The 22,686-nt window shown below is 35.3% G+C and overlaps 1 protein-coding gene across 1 annotated transcript in view; it reads right to left on the bottom strand.

Moving 5' to 3' along the window:
- Positions 1-216: 216 nt before the first annotated feature.
- The window catches only part of LOC138693050 (E3 ubiquitin-protein ligase TRIM37-like), a 63,396-nt gene continuing 40,926 nt past the window's right edge, over positions 217-22,686 (bottom strand). The window contains exons 11-18 of the mRNA XM_069816605.1: positions 19,812-19,902; positions 14,378-14,511; positions 12,768-13,001; positions 11,244-11,386; positions 11,048-11,154; positions 10,502-10,650; positions 7,106-7,199; positions 217-5,194 (exon numbers count right to left, since the gene is read on the bottom strand). Of these exons, the coding sequence (XP_069672706.1) occupies positions 5,158-5,194; positions 7,106-7,199; positions 10,502-10,650; positions 11,048-11,154; positions 11,244-11,386; positions 12,768-13,001; positions 14,378-14,511; positions 19,812-19,902 (989 nt within the window). The 3' untranslated portion in view covers positions 217-5,157. The remainder of the gene's footprint in view (positions 5,195-7,105; positions 7,200-10,501; positions 10,651-11,047; positions 11,155-11,243; positions 11,387-12,767; positions 13,002-14,377; positions 14,512-19,811; positions 19,903-22,686) is intronic.

The following is a 22,686-nucleotide window of genomic DNA, read 5'->3' as shown; positions in this document are numbered from 1 at the left end:
TTTCTCTATATTTCGGTCGATTTGAGATGGAATAGCCCGTCCAGTTGATGTTTATCAAGTGAAATCTAATGAATGTTGCTGAAGCTGACCAATAAACCCTTATGTATAAGAATAGCATTTTATGTACGTGTGGCAAAAAAGTTAATTTAGATGTCATATACTTCACGAAGCTGTTAATTGTTGGACATAAGGTGCTTTTGAATGGAAGTGCATTACACCAGTAAAAATCTTGTTTCTGTCTTCAACTCTTACAAATAAGATATTAAAAATATTGCACAGGAAAAATTGGCAGTGGTTTCGTTATTACATCTCCTATCAGGCATGAATGTTACTGTCTCCTTATAGTGTAAACCACGATAACTGCAAATGACCAGTTTGACTGTTTTCAGTCCATATTGCATTATTTGAACTGTACGTTTGAACTGTAGTTTCATTTATGGTATATACTTTCTGAACTATGACTGTAACTTAACATAAAATCTAATTTCTAGACTTGAATGGTAATCTGAAAGTGCAAGTGCAAAACGAGTTTATATCACTACAATTACAATAAAGTACGAGGGGGATCCAGGAAATAACGACCATTCACGCATACCCGCCGCGCAGCTGACTCCCCTTCCTTGTTTGAAGGTCAACTGGCTTCCTTAACATGTGTTCTCATAATGTTGCGAGTACTGGTTGCAACAAGTCGCCATTGTGCATTTTGTGTCACTTCAAAATGAACGACGTGATTGATAATCCCGCCGACTGTGAGGTGAGGAGTGTGATTCGATTTTTGAATGCCCGACATTTGAAACCTGCAGAAATTTACCGGCAATTGAAAGAAGTGTATGGTGATACTGTAATGAATGAAAGAAATGTAAGAAAATGGTACGAAATGTTCAACAATGGGCGAACAAATGTCCACGATGAAATTCGACCCGGACGCCCATCACTCATCACAGAAGACCTGAAGACTAAAGTGAACGACAGAATCTTGCAAGACAGGCGCACATCACTCGACGAATTGCATATTGCCTTTCCTGACATTTCTCGTTCTTTGCTTGGTGAAATTGTGTCGCAACATCTTGGCTACCACAAAATCTGTGCACGATGGGTTCCATGGCAACTGAGTGACCAACACAAAACTCAGAGAATGGCCTCAGCATTGACATTCTTGATGCGATATCACACAGATGGAGACGCCTTTCTTGATCAAATTGTGACTGCTGATGAGACCTGGGTGTCTCACAACACCCCAGAGACCAAGCGCCAATCACGTCAGTGGCATCATCCCTCATCATCCAAGAAACCGAGAAAATTCAAACAGACTCTCTCAACACAAAAAGTCATGGCTACTGTCTTTTGGGATCGCAAAGGTGTTCTTTTGCTGGATTTCATGCCAAAAGGCACTACGATCAATGCAAATCGTTATTGTGAGACTTTACGAAAACTACGGCGAGCCATCCAAAACAAGAGACGAGGAATGCTTTCGAGAGGAGTTGTGCTTCTTCACGACAACGCCCGTCCGCACACTGCTGCTTCAACTCGAGAATTGCTGGATCAATTCGGTTGGGAAATCTTTGATCATCCGCCCTATAGTCCAGACCTTGCTCCTAGCGATTTTCACCTTTTCACTAAGCTGAAAGGCTTTCTGGGTGGTACGCGTTTTGGAAGTGATGAAGAGTTAAAGAAGACAGTGAACACCTGGCTTAATGAACTGGCGGCAGAGGAGTATAACACGGGAATTCTAAAGCTAGTGAACAGATACGACAAATGTTTAAATGTAGGTGGTGATTATGTAGAGAAGTAAAGGAAGCTTCAGTTATGTAACAGACTTTGTTTTTTCAAATAAATATATATTTTTTTAATTATTACAACAAAACGGTCGTTATTTCCTGGATCCCCCTCGTAATTTCATTAAGAATTCATAAACCCATTCAAATCTTTCAAATTACTATACACAAAATTTTGTTAGACTCTTCATCACAGAAAGTCACTTTTGGGAATGTTTAATGTAGCCCACTTTCCACTAGCATTTACAAAATTATGACTGTTCTTTCAGCAGTGTAGCATTACAATTGAGGACCGTTTTTGCAAAACTTGCTAACTGAAAAAACTAAATTTTACAGGAGACACAAAAAACTGAATGGAGACAAGTAGGTTATAAGTGCAACCAGCGAATAGGGATTATAAAGAATGGACACTAAGCGAATTTGCCCGTGTTTTGTTTCTCTGTGCGCCAGCGTTTAGTTCTACTTTCAAGCGCTAGAGGTTAGTGTAATCGAGCATAGGCTAAGATAATAATTGAGAATGGAGTTGAGACACAGGATTCAAACATCGCCTACCTTATTGCATAATCCAGTAATCTTTTGCTTCAAATAAATTCAAGTTAACAGCTTTTCCTTATTTCTCAGTGACGAACTAGTTGTAATAATAATTGTTTATATTTCAGATAATATATAATAAATTATATTATAAAATAATATAAAAGTATCAAATTCGTTTAATATTTGTATATAATATAATATAGGTATATGGTTTTACTTCTCGTAAGAGTTTTGTTTTTCCATTTTCAGTGCTATCAAATCATTACATATTTTAATTGTTGTTGGGGTCAACGACTCAGCTCTCATTATAAAGGAACTCTAGAGTCTAGACATTACAGTTAATGACGGATTTATTATTTTATGGATCCAATTTATTTTATTTGAGTACATAATGTACCTAGATGTATTAATTATATGTATTATATTTCCGCTGTGTCGACTGCTAGCTGGTGTGATGTCAGCGCCAACTCTAGGGAGAAAGCCGAATTTCACGCTTTAGCTGGCTTGAAGGTCATTGAAATCAGTCCGGCTACATCAAAAGTACCGACGCGAAGTGTCCATTCTTTATAATCCCTATTCGCTGGTGCAACCATCACACTTTGACACACTACAATGAAGAAAAATAATTCAATTTTACTACCATAACTTTAACATTGTGTAGAGACCTGCTTGATGTTAACGAATCCACCAAAATCTCAATTTTGCAAATTTTGCAGTTAGCAAGTTTTGCAAAAATGGTCCTCAGTTCTGAAGTTTTAGTCATAATAAACATGAAGTGCGAGCTAATATACCTCGAAGATAGATACACAGACTGCTGCAATTTCGCGCTATAATTTAATAAATGCACGCATAAAATAAGAAAATAGAGGTTTTTAATTTTTTCAAGTACTTGTAGTTCATCTCAAAGTGACAATTCTCTGCATCATAAAATGATCAGTGGAACTTGAAGTCCTCTTTGGTCTCAATCTGTTCAGAAGTCTCTATGTTCATGAATTTCGTAAATTATAGTGGATTATCTTCAATGATGCAGATGTTTTTCTAACAGACAAAGGTTGCAGGAATGGTTAATATTAGAACAGATATTTTTCTTGTAATCAGTGTTGACGAATTAAATTTTTAATGTAGGAAATCTTCACGAAAACGAGAAATAGTTTTTCATAAAATTATGTTGTTAATTTAGTTTTCAGAAAGAAAATCATTCATACATTTTAGTTGAAGATTGAAATGAATTTTCTTTTCAAGTAAATTTCTGATAATCTATATACTCAATGATATTAGATAACATATGATAGATACCATTTTTATGTATGACACTGAACAAAAATAATAATTTTATATCATTAATAAATAAATATGAACATACTGAGTTTCTAATATGTTAACCAGAATAACACAGTTCATGTGGATGTTCTATCACTGCACTATTTCTTCTAACAACTTTTTTTATATATTATTCATTGAGTAAAAAATGACACAAATGTTACTGAAATACATGTACTTTTTTCTAGAGTCTAAAATAAAAACAGCAAAATCTTTCTTTTTCATTTACTACAAATATATACACTTTACTGGAACATGGAATAACAAAAGAAAAAAAAATAGGCCACCGCATGCATTGATAGTAAAGTTGTGTTCCAAAAGTCATAGTGAGGTTTCAAAAACATTAATTTAATTAAAAAACAACTAAAATAATTTTTATTACATATTTATCAAAAGTCTACATGGGCTACATTGGTGACTCAGCAAATGTCTTGAACATTGTTTCACTTCCTGTCACATTGAATGAAGAACATTAGGAGTGACAGATTTAGCAGCTTCCCTGATTCAAGTGTTGAATGTTGTGAATAGAACATTGTAGATAATTTGCTTCAGATACACCCACAAATAAAAATTTCAAAGATGTCAAGTCCGGACAGCGTGGAGATCATAGATCCCATCTGTCCCTTCTAATTCAAAACTGTTGAAATGTCTCAAGAAAAAATTCCTTAATAATGTTGGAATAGTATGGAAGGGCGCCATTTTGCTGAAAGATCACACCGTCATTAAATTGGGATACTGCAAATGGATCCAGCATGTCTAGGTAATTGTGTTTTGTCATGGTGTATTCTGCAAAGAAAACTGGACCAATCACGCGGTCTCTGGCAAGGGCACACGAAACATTAACTTTAGAGTTATCACACTCATGTTCAACAAATTCTCCTATCAACAATGTTATTTTCGTATGGTAGTTCTCCATTAAACACATGATGATACTCACGTCACACACGAGTCACAGATTCAAATTTTGCTAGCCACAAAACACACTACACGGACATCCATCCTGTGTATAATCGTAGCCATGGAATGAATATTACTGTATTTGTTCGATTGCTGCCTGTCTTTTGAGACCAATTTAAAAAAAAAAAGGTGAGTTAGTCTTTTATTCGACACCTGTTTCATATGTGTGTTATTTTTTTATTCCAACAATACAATTAACTGTTTGAAACCTCACCATGATTTCTGGGTCATGGTGTACTTTACTGATCAAAATTTCGTTTTGCTTCCACTTATTCATACCATATCAATGTGTTTTCTTCTCTTTAAATAAATTGTGAGCACAAACTAATTGAGTTCAGAAGTAGTAAAAATTAATTTACCATTTTTAATGATTTGTTAATTTTAATAAAATTTACAATTTTCAATTAAATTACCTAATATGATACACAATGACTTTTACTAATATATGGAGGCAACACCAATACTTGAGATTCTGTATTAATTGATATGGTTAACTACACAGTAACAAGAATGTAATTACACAGTTGAAACTTGACAACACAGCCATTCAGCAGATTTATTGCAGCTTTCATTACGATGCTGATGGTTTACTTCTATCATCTGTTCCACTAGAAAAATATAAAACAAGATATTATTAAAACTAAATGCAACATTTGAAATTTTATTCACAACAAAGCAATTATTTAAAACCATAAAAGTGATGGGCACAATGTACAGTAGTGGCAAAAAAAAAAAAAAAAAAAAAACCGAACCGACCCTTTTAGCTGATTTCAGAGCCTTGTTCACTCCAGAGCACGATACACTGGTAACTAAGACTTCCGTGGTTCGAATCCTGCCTTGGAAGAAAACTTTTTTTTGTTCCTTATTCAAATTTATTCCCAATAATAATTTCACATCATTAATAAATAAACATGAATATACTGAGTTTCTAATATGTTAACCAGAATAACACAGTTCATGTGGATGTTCTACCACTGCGCTATTTCTTCTAACAACTTTTTTTATATACTATTCATTGAGTAAAAATTGACACAAATGTTACTGCATTTATAGTATAGGGCTGCATTACTTTCAAATCTGATTTCACAGTAACGTGTTTCTCAAAATTGGAAATAAGTACATATTGTAATTACCTACTTCTAAAAGTTGTTGTTGTTTTCTAATGCCAGGCGTTTGACAATAAAGTCATTTGACCTCTTGCACTCCAATATTTTTCAAAGATATTATCATGACCAGCCACTGAAGCACAGATTTTGAGGTGTTCCGAATCCATTTCTTGATTTGAAGTGCACAATGGGCAGTTAGGGGACTGATATATTCCAATTCTATGCAGGTGTTTGGCCAAACAATCATGGCCTGTTGCCAATCTAAATGCAGCTACAGACGATTTTCGTGGTAAATCGGGAATTAACTGTGGATTTTGATGCAGAGAGTTCCATTTTTTCCCTTGGGATTGAGTTATCAAATTTTGTTTGTTGAAGTCTAAGTATGTAGATTTAATAAATCTCTTCACAGAGTAATACGTAGATTTAGTAACAGGTCTGTAAGTAGCAGTGCTGCCCTTCTTTGCTAAAGCATCCGCATTCTCGTTTCCCAGGATTCCACAATGGGATGGTATCCATTGGAATACAATTCTTTTATTGAGTGATATTAATTGAGAGAGCATTTTAATTATTTCTGCTGTTTGAGATGAAGGTGTGTGTTTAGAGACGATTGATAGAACAGCTGCTTTGGAATCTGACAATATAACTGCATTTCTAAATTTATTGATGTGGCATAGAAGATTCCTGAGACATTCACTTATTGCAATGATTTCACAATCAAAACTTGTTGTTCCATATCCAAGAGATCTATAAAGTGAGAAGAGACAGCATGTAACACCTGCTCCGGCACCTTGTTCTCTGGAGATCAAGGATCCGTCGGTGTATAAATGAAGCCAGTTTTGTGGAGGGTACCTAATATTAATTGTCTCTAAAGACAATTGTTTCAGTATTTCAGTGTTTACTTCTGATTTCGGTACTTCTAAAAGTATCTTTGTTCATACGAACTTTTTACTCAAATCCTAGTGCTAACCTGCTATGGCACTAAAATCGTCCTCCAGTGGCTTAAGGAGGGAAGGCTGGAGATCAACAAGATTTCACAGCTAGGTCCAATGGACCCGTCGACCAACAGCAGGTGTGGTCCTCCAGACATTCCGGGGGTTGTGTGTGAATGAAGTAGCCACCAAAACGTTAAAATATGGTGTTCACTTAAATCAGCTACAACTTGCCATTTTCAAAACCTCAAAATCTGTGCTTCAGTGGCTGGCCATGATAATATCTTTGAAAATATTGGAGTGCAAGAGGTCAAATGACTTTATTGTCAAACGCCTGGCATTAGAAAACAACAACAACTTTTTACTCAAAATCATCTCAGAAATAGGATTTCTAAGTGTCAGTACAACCTTAAAAATCACCCCACTCTCTGAAAATTCTTGTATCATTCACTGTATCAATCTGTTTGTGAATAAGCCAGCATACCTGTTTTCTTTTCTTTGTTTCTGTTCCTCTTTTTCGGGTTGGTTTCCTGTCCCAGCATCTCGTTCTTGTCTAGATGTAGATATTTCTCTTTGAGCTGAAAAATTGAGTTAAATATAAATAAATCCTTTTTTTTTTTCTTATTCAGAAAATTGTTTTCCTTTATTCAACTTGATAAACAAATATAAAAACAAAGATAAATTCAACATTTGAAACATTTCCTACTCCTGTTTACTTTGTACAGAAGATAATACTATAATGGATATGATACACCTTAAGAACTATAATAGTACATTATGCAATGGTAGTAATTAAGACGCGAGTATGTTTATGAAACGAGCGCAAGTGAGTTTCATAATTTTCATACGAACGTCTTAATTACCATTATAGGCAAGTTTCATACGACTTTTTATGCTCGACCATATTTCTAACTTGAAATTATTCATAAGTATTCATGTTATTCTTATCTGATTGGGGAGCGGAACTGACCTTGTGCAATATCTCGTAAATTGTGAGATGTGTGCAGAGCGAAAGTATTGATTTTTTCCGAGAAACAAATGTCATTGACCTTGATATAATCTAGAGAGTAAAATAAACATTAATCTTGATATAACCTTGAAATTGATTTATACAGTGAAAAACGAGATGACAAATTTAATTTATTTGAATATTATTTACAATTAACTCTAATTATTATAGTAACAGAACATAACCTTCTGCGACAGTATTGGATTTCCAGCCTCTGTGACGTTTCACTAGTTGTCTTTCGATTGCATATATCCAATTATAATCGATACTTGCGCTTTCATATTGCTACAATGGTGTTTTCTGATTGGTGGAACACCTGAACTTTAATGAATAGGTGTACTTTAATGAGGTCCATTAAAGGGCTGCTACCAGGTGTATAATTACTACATTTCGGCATGGTCGAGTATAACAATTTAACTGCTAATATCTGTCATTACGACATGGAGGAAGAAGGCAAATGCAAGAACTCCAATACGCTGAGCATTAGCAATCAACCAATCAACATTTGAAAGGCAGAATTTTGCTCCCTTGCCAAAAAAAAATATATATACTTTTTTAAGGAAAAAGATTATAAATCCATTAGTAAGCAAGGACATATTTTATATTATAATAATATTATCATTACAAGTGGCCATGTGGTCATTAAATATCTAGCTACTGCAATTTTCAAATGACAAGCAGCTTATCCTTGAGAGGATCACAACCAATGTCTAATCAGAAGGAGCAAAAGAAAAGCAGTAGGATTCTGTATGCATGAAGCGGTAAGGTTCTAGTAATATTTTGTGTCCATTGGCTGTTGCATAATTTGCTTCCCATTTGAAATATACTATAATGTTGTATATGTCTACTATGATACAGATGTCTCTGAATTTTGTGTTAAGTTTTTTCATGCAGTTGTTCTCTTATTCTCCCCATTTAGTTTCCTTCTACCAATCACAGCTCATTAATCTTGCAACATAGTTCCCCAAACAACATGACACCTCTTGTCCCACAAAGTGTTTCATAAAACTTGAATTTTTTTACTCTTCCTACAGCTTTTTTTAAACTTTTTATTTTTAAATGCAATGCAAGCTCAGCTTTTTATTTCATTTAAGGACATTTTCCAAATCTACATACAAAATATGTGGAATTTACGGCATTATCCCTTATGTTGTATTAGTACAGATCTATTATTATCAAAGGTCCCAGAAAACAGTGGCCAGCCATCCGGTCGGCCACGTCCTGCGTGGTTTCTGACGTGTGTGTAACAGTTTCTTCCATGCAATCGACCTCCAGTAGCCATATGGCATTCAGTGTGCTTAGAAGTCGTGTAATGAAACTCTCAATTCAAGTGTACAACGTGAGTGTATAAAGTTTAGTGATTATTGTGTATTTAGGTAATGCCTAGCAACAAATTCTCAAGGCTGGTTCACAATAAACCGGGAACGAGAACCAGAATGAAAACGAGAAGCAGAGGACGTGAATATGAAAATTTTTTATTCACAATAAACCGAGAACGTAGACGACTATGCATATCGATATGCATGTCAATAACGAAATGTAAAGTCGATATTACGCATTCTGATGTTATTTGTGTATAATTGACCAATGACATTGTCTCATGAGTACAAGGCAGCCAACATAAACACAGGTTAACCAACTTCGAAATTTCAACTGAAACATTTCATTAGGTACGGTACTATAAATATGCCATGCATATTTATTATCACAACCTATTTTAAGTCTACCATAATGTAAAATAGAGAAGAAACATTTGTAATAGAACAAAAATGAACACAACAGTAGTTACGGTATTGAATTGAAGCGTGAATATGTAGTGTGTAATACAACCAATACAGTAATAAAATATGATTCGCTTCCAATCGGTGTTCAAAGATGCAGCTATTGAAAGCCATGCATTCTCCCTTATTTTCTCATCTTTATACGAGGCGCGCCACTTATCGTAAACGTGAGGATTTTCCTCAACACTCAATATTAGAATCTCATCAAATAAAACTTCTCCATGATGCACAGCACAGAACAAAATAATGCATAGGTTATGTCACAGTCTTCTTGCTACAAAATAGCTTTTAGATGGCAATAGAATGAATCTAGTGGGCTGTGATCGGAAACGTGAACGCCAAAGTTGAAACTTGGCCAACTCTCCATTCCCGATCTCGGGCTCTGGCAAGCTTTTCGTTAATTGTGAATGCTCACATTTAAATGTATACATTTTAACAATTTTACCGTTTTCGTTTTCGTTCCAATTCTCGTTTCCGGTTTATTGTGAACCAGCCTTTATTGTGTGAATGTATGTATATGTAAAATACGTACATAAAAGGCATAAGGTCGAGTGCGAAAACAAGACGAAAATTTCGAATAAAGTTTCCAAACAGACCTATGTCTTCTGCCAAAACAATTAGACGACTCACTAAAAGATTTAAAGAAGCAGGCTCAGTAAAGAATCGAAAATCAAGCAGAAAACATATTGTTCTTACGCAGAACGATTGTCAGTTTATTTCCTGTTATATATTGGAGAAGTGCCAGAGAGAGAGAGAGAGAGAGAGAGAGAGAGAGAGAGAGAGAGAGAGAGAGAAACCACACACACACACACAGAGGAAGCATTATAACAGAAAAGATGCCATTATTCATGCCATAGGGTGGTCACTTCGGGACATCAACAGACATAGAATCGTTGATGGTGTATGATGTTTTTCACAAGTGTGGCAGAAGGTGGTAAACATAGGGAGCGATTATATTGACAGAATGTCAGTCGTGTTTCCTCTGATAATAAAGCCACTTCAAAATTATAGCAATGTTGCCATTCTTTTTATCTAACTCTCATATAATATAAGTTCAAAGTCAGTTAAGTGATATTAAAAACAAACTTACCATGTTGGATGCTTGATAACAGAGGTGGAGTCCAGCTAAACGAGGACGTTGGGTCTCTGCTAACCTGTGGGTATGAACCCGGAATAGGAGGTTGACGTGGAGGTGTTGGAGATCGATCTCTGTTCATACCAGATGATTCCGCGATTTTCCTGCAGAAAATAAAATATGCTCGGATCAAAAAAACAGATATCAAGACACCAGTTCCTATCATCACTGTAAAGATTCTTAAGACTTCTACAAGGTCATTAAAAATTGCGAATAGGTAAGAAATTGGATTAATAGTGTTAGATATCATATTTTAAAGATATAGGAACAATGGTTACATTGCGACTGAGCTAACTTCACTGTATTTCTAAGAACTTCTCTTCTATTATTTGCATAATTATAAACTTGAAAAAACCTTTTTATGAATGAATAAATTCATGACAATGTGACTAATTTCACTGGTAGAGAAATGCATTCCATTTGTGACTTTTTACTGAAGTCCAAGATTTTCTTCCATTTTCTCTTATTTTTCACCTTAAGCCATAAACTCCTTGAACATACCCAAGTCTTGTGACAAGAATGGCTGTGTTACTTGATGTGTCACTTTCATCGCTAAGTGGAGAGAGCTGTAACTGATCAAGAAGATTTCTGAATCTCCGGCAACTTTCCTGAAATACAGAATAAAGTTACTTTATAAAAGATGTTCACTTCTCAGGAAGTTTGCAAAATTATACAAATAATGCTACACTTTACTTACATCTCTAGCTGGATTTAGGTCAATCCAGTCTTGAGAATGTTTCAAACGACTGGGTGTTGAAGTAGCCATTGGACATTGGCCTTGTCTACGGAGAGACATAGTTTGCCTGGGTGTGAGAACATTACGAGAACCTCCCAAGGAAACTAGATAAAAAAAAAAAAAAATTATACAAAAAAATTATAAATAAGTGAATATAATAACCTAAACATCATCTATGAGATACAGGAGTAGGTTTTGTCAGCACGTGGGTTTAATAGGTCATTCAAAATAGCCAACACTACTAGTATTTAGTTTCCCTATGGAGTGTTAAGGTACGGTCACACGTCGCTACTTTTGCAGCAATGCAGTACAAAAAACTGTGCAACTCTCGTACTGCGACGTGTGAACAATGGTGCAACCCGAAAAGTAGCGGCTGCCGAACCTGCTGCCCGCTACTTTTCCATGCTGCATGCAGCTTAAAAGTAGCGACGTGTGAACAGGGTTCTCAGAGTTGCATCCACAGCATTTTTGATATCGGTTTTGTTGAAACTTTTGCTGCAGTTGCGACCAGTGTTGCCACCCAAACATGCCAATGATACTTTTATTGTTTGGATGTATTTTAATGTTAGATGTGATGAAAATAAATTATTTGTAACAGTTATTAAATGCACAACACAGTCTGAGCATATTTGCTGACGACATAATTCATTTTTTTTAATTTTCTGTAGTGTAGTTTCAAACGAGAGGGTTGCCAACATTGATTACGTAAATATGCTGTTGGTTATCATTTAAGTATATAGGCGTTTTTAAAAGCTTTATAGTAAAAATAATGCCAATTTCTGAATACTAGTTAGGACAGAAAAGCAAATAATAGATAAGTAAGCTTTCACATGAGTTATTAATAATACGAACATAACCACAAAATGTCTATTGAGAAGTCAACACGGAGATGGAAACCTGCAGCATGACTGTGGCTGCAAAAGTAGCGCCTTGTGTGTGAACAGACTCGCAACCTCCAGATGCAACTTTTGCTGCACTCGGGTTGTGCAGCACGAAAAGTAGCGTGCAGCGCGCTACTTATGGCTTACGTGTGAACACGGCACACAACTTTTGCAGCTGCAGTACAAAAGTTGCCCAGCAAAAGACCTTTGGGTAGGCAGAGATATAGATGGGAGAATAGTATTAAAATGGATTTGAGGAGGTGGGATATGACGATAGAGACTGGATTAATCTTGCACAGGATAGGGACCGATGGCGACCTTATGTGAGGACAGCAATGAACCTGCGGCTTCCTTAAAAGCCATTTGTAAGTAAGTGGTGACTAATGTAAGATGGTAGTATGAAATGGAGTGGTGCCTGATAAGTGTTATCTTTCAAGTTATACAGTAATAATCTATAAGTAGTGATTGTAATGATAAGACGTCTTTTCTGAGGTTCTCTGGAAAACAATGAGAACAGCTCTTTCAAAAAAAGCAACACTAAACCTAACACACTGCATTTTTTAACAACAACTTATTAAATTCTTATACAAATCTGGAATTCTACCTTTGGGCGCTGTGAGATGAACATCAGAGCCTGTCTTTGTGTGAGATGACGAAGTTGAGAAGTTGTTGGCAAGACTTGCAGGTCCACTGGAACTCTGTGCTCCTTCGTGTTGTAAACTTGAACGACCAGAAACCAAATGTGACATATCCAATTGCAGTGTATCCAGAACACTATTACCAGTTGCTAATGGCTGCTGTCCTGGACGACTGCACAATGATGTTTTGAACCCAGGTCCTATTGAAAAAAAAGTAACAGCATGTTCAATAATGTCAGTTCTGAATCTGCAAATTTTCTCCCTTTCCAGATTCACTAAATAAAATGTCTTCCAATACTCAGATTCTATTGTGAACTGCTGAGTGTTTAAAGAACGTTTCAGCAAACAATTCTTTCCTTTGCCAAGTGGTTTGGTTTCTTGCATATATTACAAATCATCGGAATGTGTGGTGAAAATTGAGCTGGTGAATCTTGTCTACACATATGACTATTATTATGTTGATTTGCGAAGTCATCATTCAGTAAGGACAGTAAAGAGATGTAAACTGTACTATAATAGTACATTATGCAACGAGCCTATAATGAAGGTAATTAAGAAGCGAGTATGGATATTTATGAAACGAGCGCAAGCGAGTTTCATACGACTTTTTATGCTCGACCATATTTCTAACTTGATATTATTAATTTTCTTTGTATCTGACCTTGACCAATGTCCCGTATGTTGTGAGATGTTGGCAGACGCGAAAGTATTGATTTTTTCCGAGGAACAGATGTTCACATTGACCTTGCTAGGCCATAAGAACCTACAGAGATAACATTGAAATTAAATTAGACATTGAAAAACGAGATGACAAATTGAATTTATTTGAATATTATTTACAATTAACGCTAATTATTATAGTAACAGAACATAAACTTCTGCGATAGTATTGGATTTCCAGCCTCCGTGACTTTTCGCTAATTCTCTTTCAATTGCATATCCGAGAATAATCGATACTTGCGGTTTTATAACGGTAGAAAGCTGACCTGTCATTGGCTGAACAGTTGTAACCTGAGTCGTCATTGACTGAAAGACCTGACCTTTAATGAGTAGGTGTACTTTAATGCATTAAAGGTCTGCTACCAGGTGTATAATTACTACATTTCGGCATGGTCGAGCATAAACATACATAAGAAATAAATGACAATGTCCATGACTATTACATTTTCATTAGCACATACTTTTTTTCATTTTAAAGATCCTTCATTTTTTAAAATCTCTTTCATTTCAGCACTCTGCTTCATCATCAGCTCTTTGTCAACCACTCAATCATGTGTCCACATACACTGAGATGAGGCAACAATAAACAAAAGCAAGCAATGCAAGTAAAATATTCCTCATTGAAAGGCACAACAGATATGAACATGAAACCCTACACCAATTATGATTTTATAAATGTTATATTTTTCCTTCTTTCCAACTTTTCATTACTGTATTTTGAAGTAAAAAGTTTTCACATTAAAATTTCTCTTCCCACGAAAATTAGCCTGCAACTCGCAGTTTGTGGAACACTACTCTACATAATTTAAATATCTAATGTCCCAGTAACATTCATAAATAAGATTGTTTTACTTACTGGTTGTATTGTATCGTGAAGGTGTCCAACAAGATGATTCTGAAATACTGGAATTATTTCGATCTTGCATTTCGAATAAATGAAGTAGCATGATTTCATGTTCAAAACTATCTGAGTGAGTGTTTCTTGACATTCTAGAAAAGATGCAAATAAACACCTGTGAGATTATGAGGCTATGTTGCATATGATCTAGTCAGCCATCAATATTGCAATGTAAAAGAATGAAAGAAAGATGAGATTTCTTTTGTTTCTTAAAGGTGTAACAATTTCACTCTACTTCAAATCACATAACCTGCACATAAAACATATTGCGCATAAAAACATAGTTATAACGTTCCACTTTTTACATCACTATCATTTCCTATGGTGTTGTTTTTGGGCATTTTAACCACGTGGTGAAAGAGAATGCAGCCAATCTTTCGAAATTCCTCTACAGTTCCATTTTCTGGGATAAGTCACTTTCACCTACAAAACACAGGCGGATGAGTAAACAGCACTCACTCCCTCCCTCCAAAGACTTCTGATGCTTCTCATATAACTTTTTTTAAAATTATTCTACTTATTGTTAGATAACACTTTAACTCTATTAAATATAGAATATAATCTAAATTTAACAGAAGAAATACTGAAATCAGAAGTAAACACTGAAATACTGAAACAATTGTCTTTAGAGACAATTAATATCGGGTACCCTCCACAAAACTGGCTTCATTTATACACTGACAGATCCTTGATCTCCAGAGAACAAGGTGCCGGTGCAGGTATTATGTGCTGTCTCTTCTCACTTTATAGATCTCTTGGATATGGAACAACAAGTTTTGATGGTGAAATCATTACAATAAGTGAATGTCTCAGGAATCTTCTATGATGCCACATCAATAAATTTAGGAATGCAGTTATACTGTCAGACTCCAAAGCAGCTATTCTATCAATCGTCTCTAAACACACATCTTCATCTCAAACAGCAGAAATAATTAAAATGCTCTCTCAATTAATATCACTCAATAAAAGAATTGTATTCCAATGGATACCATCCCATTGTGGAATCCTGGGAAACGAGAATGCGGATGCTTTAGCAAAGAAGGGCAGCACTGCTACTTACAGACCTGTTACTAAATCTACGTATTACTCTGTGAAGAGATTTATTAAATCTACATACTTAGACTTCAACAAACAAAATTTGATAACTCAATCCCAAGGGAAAAAATGGAACTCTCTGCATCAAAATCCACAGTTAATTCCCGATTTACCACGAAAATCGTCTGTAGCTGCATTTAGATTGGCAACAGGCCATGATTGTTTGGCCAAACACCTGCATAGAATTGGAATATATCAGTCCCCTAACTGCCCATTGTGCAACTCAAACCAAGAAATGGATTCGGAACACCTCAAAATCTGTGCTTCAGTGGCTAGTCATGATAATATCTTTGAAAAATATTGGAGTGCAAGAGGTCAAATGACTTTATTGCCAAACGCCTGGCATTATAAAACAACAACAACAACAACAACAACAACAACAACAACAACAACAACAACAACAACTTATTGTTAGATATGCAATATTTAAAAATTGTGTACAATTTTTTTTAAGTACAGTGTGATCTGTCTGGGTATGGATAAAATAAAAATACTGTAAAATATTTACCACTGAACTTTACTTGTGCATATAACACTAAAAGATGGGAGATTCCTCAGAGCTCAACATGACTCCCATTGCACAACCTGCACAACTCATAACGATGATGCAATTCAGCCCATGTCAGTTGTAATATAAGAGGGGTGATATGTTGAAAAGCTTGAGTAATTTTTACTCTTAGAGCATCAATGTTCTTAGGTTTCTGTGAACAGACAATGTCTTTAACAAAGCCCACACGAAGAAGTCAGGAAGGATTAGATCTGGGGAGTTTGGGGACCAAGCCAAGAGATTGCTGCTTCTCATACTGGGTTTCGTCTGCGACTTCCTGCATGTTTTGTTTTTTTTTAACACAGAACCTGTTTCTAGAAATGTTGTTCTTTTCTAATGCCAGGCGTTTGACAATAAAGTCATTTGATCTCTTGCACTCCAATATTTTTCAAAGATATTATCATGACCAGCCATTGAAGCAAAGATTTTGAGGTGTTCCGAATCCATTCCTTGGTTTTAGTTGCACAATGGGGACAGTTAGGGGACTGATATATTCCAAATCTATGCAGGTGTTTGGCCAAACAATCATGGCCTGTTGCCAATCTAAATGCAGCCATAGACGATTTTCGTGGTAAATCGGGAATTAACTGTGGATTTTGATGCAGAGAGTTCCATTTTTTCCCTTGGGATTGAGTTATCAAATTTTGTTTGTTGAAGTCTAAGTATAAATCTCTTCACAGAGTAATACGTAGATTTAGTGACAGGTCTGTAAGTAGCAGTGCTGCCCTTCTTTGCTAAAGCATCTGCATTCTCGTTTCCTAGGATTCCACAATGGGATGGTATCCATTGGAATACAATTTTTTTCTTGAGTGATATTAATATTGAGAGAGCATTTTAGTTATTTCTGCTGTTTGAGATGAAGGTGTGTGTTTAGATACGATTGATAGAATAGCTGCTTTGGAGTCTGACAATATAACTGCATTCCTAAATTTATTTCTAGAAATGTTCGGTACCACAAAATTAGGGAATCGTATTTAGGAACATTACGCACACCATACTCACGTCGAAATTCCCTTTGAACTCTTTTAACACTCTCATTTAGCATACCAAAGAAAATCTCTCTGTCTCGATGATATTCAGTAGGTTACTTGTAGAGTTTATACATGCATTTTACAATGAGACAATATACTAGGCCTGCAGCAAACTCACGATTCACTGGGATGTTTATTATCCAAGACTATACATGTGAAAAAAAAGTATACAGGCTTATGAATAATATAGTTTATGTATAAAATAAGAAAGTAGGGGAATCTTGACTCCAAAAATCCATTTCGTGAATAATGCCTTTAATGTACTGTAGATTAATTATTAAAACCATATTTTAAATTCAAATTTTCTAAATCATCCTACATAGTCAAAACTGCATGCCCTTAACCTACAAGACGCATGGATGATCATGATACTACTGTGATCATATTATTACATCATTCTATTAAAAATTGCATTTGATCTTTCTGCAACTAGAGAAAAAAAATACGGGGAAATCAAGCCTGATAGTCTCTTCCCTACAAAAAAAAAAAAAAAAAAAAAAGCATATGGGTGGCTGCATATCCAGTTTTTAGCGCACAGTACTTACAATACTAATGATTAAAGAGGCAATATTCACCTTCAACAAAGTTCCCATTTTTTTTATTCGTACACCTCGTTCTCAAAGCTCTCGTTTAGGTTCATGAACATTCAATTTACTCGTATCTATATTCTGCATACTGCAGATTTCCCCATCCATCTCTTAAGGGGAATCGTTCAGTATTTTACAAGTTTACGCTATTATGTATTGTAAATTAAATTGAATTATGAGGTAAGAAAATACTGAATTATATTAAATTATACTAGGTTATGCAAAATAATTATAAATATAATTCTGACTTAATTACTTGCAAATGGCTTTTAAGGAACCCAGAGGTTCACTGCCATTCTCACATAACCCAGCCATCAGTCCCTATCCTGAGCAAGGTTAATCCAATCCCATCATCATATCCCACCTCCCTCAAATCGATTTTAATATTATCCTCCCATCTATGCCTTGACCTCCCCAAAGGTATTTTCCCCTCAGGTCTTCCAACTAACACACTATATGCATTTTTAGATTCATCCATATGTGTACTCTGATTTTATTCTTTTATGAACAAAGAATCCTGTTCCTAATTGGTGATTATTGTTTCCTTTCCTGCAGTACACAAGTAATCTCCTAATGGCAATATCCCATTCCCATCTAATCTAACCCCCTGTACTCCCACAAAGTCCATTCTATATCTAGCTAGTTCTTTTGTTCACAATTGCATCAACCATTTTAAAATCTTCATTGAACATCATCAATCATCGTCTCTATTCATCTTTATAATATTCAATGTACAGTATATTATTTATTTTCAATAAATTTTTATCATTTTGATAGCTACCACATCTTGTCGCAGAATATTATTATTTTTTTTTAAATTTCATTATGTATTTTTTTAACATTAATTTACATTTTATTTTTTGTTCATTTGAATTGATTAGGATGCTGATATTTAAAATCCAAGATTTGGACGGCTATCATTTTGATATATATACCCCTCCTGTTTTATACAGACTAGTTACATTTCAAGTACCAAATCTCATAATCTTATTCCTTTGCTGTGGTTGAGCCAAAGAATCAGAGCCATTTCGAGGCTTATATTGGGGTTTCGCAACAAACTGTTTTTTTACAGTGATGGGTTGTTAACCCTTCGCCCAACCCCCAAGCTGGAGGACCACCCCCTTATCAGCTGTTCGCGACTGCTTATTCAGTATATTCGTAGCTACCCACCTTATCTGGAGGCTGTCTTTTCCTATCTGCAACTTGAGGACGAACCATGCCATGGTGATAGGGACCCACAATACACAGAAATATAATTTTGATACACACAAAAAACCAACAAGCAGGAGAACGTAATCAGCTGTAACATATGACATAATATAGCCCTACAACATGTGCCGCAAGGAATGCTCCTGCCATCTAATGATAAAACTTCCATGTTGAATCTTTCGCACACTACTTTTAACAACTGAATATAAATAATTGATTAAATGGCGATCTTACTCGTGTTAATTACGTAAGCATGTGCGGCTTGCAGCTGTTTCGGTGCTACTTGGCACCATCCTCAGAGCCTTCTGTGTCTCGGCGCCATCTCAACTTTGCTGCCTGTTGTGTGGGTGTGTTCGTGTGATGAAGAATTGTGTCAAATAGTGTGTGTGTTCTGAAAGTGATCTGTGTGTTGAGAATTTGATTAGGGTGTGTTTTAGTGTGTTTGTATATTTCATATTGTTATAGTGTGTCGAGTTTTTGGTTTTCAAATTCTCAACACACAGATCAATTTCAGAACATACACACTATTTGACACAACTCTTCATTACACGAACGCACCCACACAACAGGCAGCGAAGTTGAGATGGTGCTGAGACACAGAGGCTCTGAGGATGGTGTCAAGTAGCACCGAAACAGCTGTAAGCCGCACATTCTTACGTAATTAACACGAGTAAGATCGCCATTTAATCAATTATTGATAAAATTTCGTATAAGATATCCCTATTTTTGAGAAAGAGTAATTAAAGTTTTCGCGGACTTATTTCAAATAAGTTGGTGTCTATGCATGTATCCTTGAAGATGGAACAGGCAATAAGTTCTGAAACACAGAGACACGTCTTTTCACCACATAAGTTAAAAAACCCAGATGGTATAATTACAACTTGAAACTGGGTCTCTATTCTTATTTGGAAAACATATCTCACCCTGTATGTCCAATATTTTGATCTGCCAATGGATCTCGGTCACCAAACAGAAGTGGTTGAGCAGCAATGGAGTACTCCACATCATTATCTCCTACAAGAGTTTCATAAAATCTATCATCAAAATAATTAAAATTATACAAACTTTTCAACAAGAATTTTCAACACTTCAGTTATTAATGTAAGCTTAATTAAACACATAGAATTAATGCCAATGAACTCTGTATTCTATGGTAAATTTTCCAAGACTATTGATGTATGACAGAATATCTTCATGTAACAGTTTTATTCATCTTAAAAGTATATCTTACAATCCAATATATCCTTTTATCTTGTGTGAAATATTCCTTGTTAGTACGTATACAAATTTTATGGTTTTTTTAATACAGAAATGTGACATACAGAGAAAGATATTTTTGGCCTGTTACTCAGTGTACAAAACTCTCATCCTTTCAAATTCTGAAGTTTCTGAGAACTGCCACTCTCTTCGTTCATGCAATCCATCCCCTGTTTCTCGTTTGTAGGCTTCTCATCATCCTTTTCAAGTTCCTGATCAGTCCAATGGTCTTCCAAATGACCATCTTCACTTCGGTTAGAAGTTAAACCTTGAAACACATTAGTCAATTCACGTTGGTAAGATCTCAATTTTTCTGAGAGCATTCAAATATTTATGTGTACTTCAATTACATCCAGAAAATTAATCATATTGGCCATGCAAAAGGACTTCCTGTCCCATTTCTCAATTGTGCTGACTTTGAAGAGTACATCCTTCAAAGAAGATTACAAAGAACATTTTTTCTCCTCTTAACAGAAAGAGTATAAGACTCAAAACTATGAGAGTATTTTATTTACCACAGAATTCACTTGATGAATTGTGATGCTAATTCTGACTTATACAGCACTTGTGAACTGTTTATAGCATTTTCATTAAAGAATTGACTAATGACCTCTAAGCATGGTTTATTATAATCACGTTTCTGAGGGACTTTCCAATGACTGTTTTTTTATTATGGTCATAATAAATATAAATCACTAGTACGTCCAGTAATGGAATATGGTGCTGCATGTTGGGATCCTTAGAGATAAGAACATATTAAGACACTGGAAAAGATTAAAAAACGGGCTCTCAAGTGTTGTCGGAAAAATTCACCATTAAAATGGGACACACTCACGGACAGGAGAACGCGAATTCGATTATATGCGCTGTTCAAAACATACAGAGGTGAGCCTGCCTGGAGAGAAATAAAAAATAGGTTGCGGCCGCCAAATTACTCTTCAAGGAACGACCACTCATATAAACTGAGGGAAAGAAGACAGAGGACGGACACTGGAAAGTTTTCTTTTCTCAACCGTACTATCAGGGACTGGAATGCTTTACCTGCAGACTTACGAAAGGCTTTACCAACAACCAAAAATGTATTTAAAAATAGGCTTAAGGACTTTACTAATAGACGGCAATTATACACAGTATTTAAAGGGTGTAAATGATTTTTTGTTATTGAAGTGTTGTATCAGTGAAGAATTATGTTGTGTCAGTGAAGTGTGTTGTGTAAGTGAAACGTGTTCCTGTCAGTGAAGCTTTATAGTTTATAGTGGCAGTGCAAAGTATTTGAACAGCGAAATGTTTTTGAAGTGTTAGTGAAATCAGGATGGAATCAGTGAAATGTGTCGTAGTTCCAGTGCAGTGAGTGAGTTGACAGTGAAATGAGTGTAATGTTGAAAGGTACTTCTGCAGATATGAACATATCATACTCGTGGGTTTTAGTTCGAACTTAGGTTTAAGATAAAAATTAGATTTATTTTAAATGTTATTTTAAGTGATTGTGCTTCATTTAATTTAGGATATTCCCTGTTATTATTATTATTATGATTATTATTATAAATTATTGTTAGTATTAATTATTAGTATTATTATTAATAGTATTTTTAATTAATAAGTTTATTATTGTCATTATTGTGTGTAATTAGTTACCACTGCCACCAGGTATAACCCATTGCAGTGTGAATAAATACCTACATACATACATAATTTTTAACGTTTAACTCTCAAATGTGACCTTTCTTTCATTAATCTTCCTTTAATAGAAAAACGTGTAAAATTACACCTCTTTCTCAAAGTTTTCTTACTTTCAAGCCACAAGAATAACTTAACTTATTATTACTCTCACGCTGTCAAGAGGTAACTTCTAAATAACGTTAATTTATGATCCCACACTGTATACAGGATGTTTCAAAAGTGATGGTCAAAAATTTATGGATAAGTAAAAACGAAGAAAAGCAAAAAAGTTCCAGTAAACAAGGGTTCGTAAATTAACCATTTACAAGATAATGCCATTTTTTTGCTGGTTGAGGCAGCCAGTGAACTGAATGCTTGGATACGATAAAATGGCAACATTCATGCTTCGTATATGTGCCGCACTCTCCCCATCCCATTTCCTTCTAAATATGAGATGATATCTAAACAGACGATATGGTGAACGGTGGATAGGTAGATCACTGGATTTAAATCCTTTGGACGTTTATTATGGGGTTATGCAAAGAGCCTACTTTACACAACACACCTGAAGAATTGCAGCATTAGATTGTTGATGCCTTCCAGCAAATGAAGAATGACTCAGGATTGCTCAAGCGCATCCTTAGGTCTTTGCAGAGAAGACCAAAAAGATGAATTCAAGTGCATGGTCAGAATTTTGAACACCTACTGTAAAATCCTTCAGTTAACATGTTCATACTGTACTGTACCTTGTTTATCTACAATCTTTACTGTTGTTCAAACAAAGAAGTTCCTTTTGTGTTTTTTTTTTTTAAATTTTTATTAGGTTATTTTACGACACTGTCTCAACATCTAGGTTATGTAGCATTTGAATGAAATGAAGGT

The sequence above is a fragment of the Periplaneta americana genome, chromosome 17 (genome assembly GCF_040183065.1).
Source record: "Periplaneta americana isolate PAMFEO1 chromosome 17, P.americana_PAMFEO1_priV1, whole genome shotgun sequence".
NCBI lineage: Eukaryota > Metazoa > Arthropoda > Insecta > Blattodea > Blattidae > Periplaneta > Periplaneta americana.
This window is presented reverse-complemented; position numbering and strand designations above follow the sequence as displayed.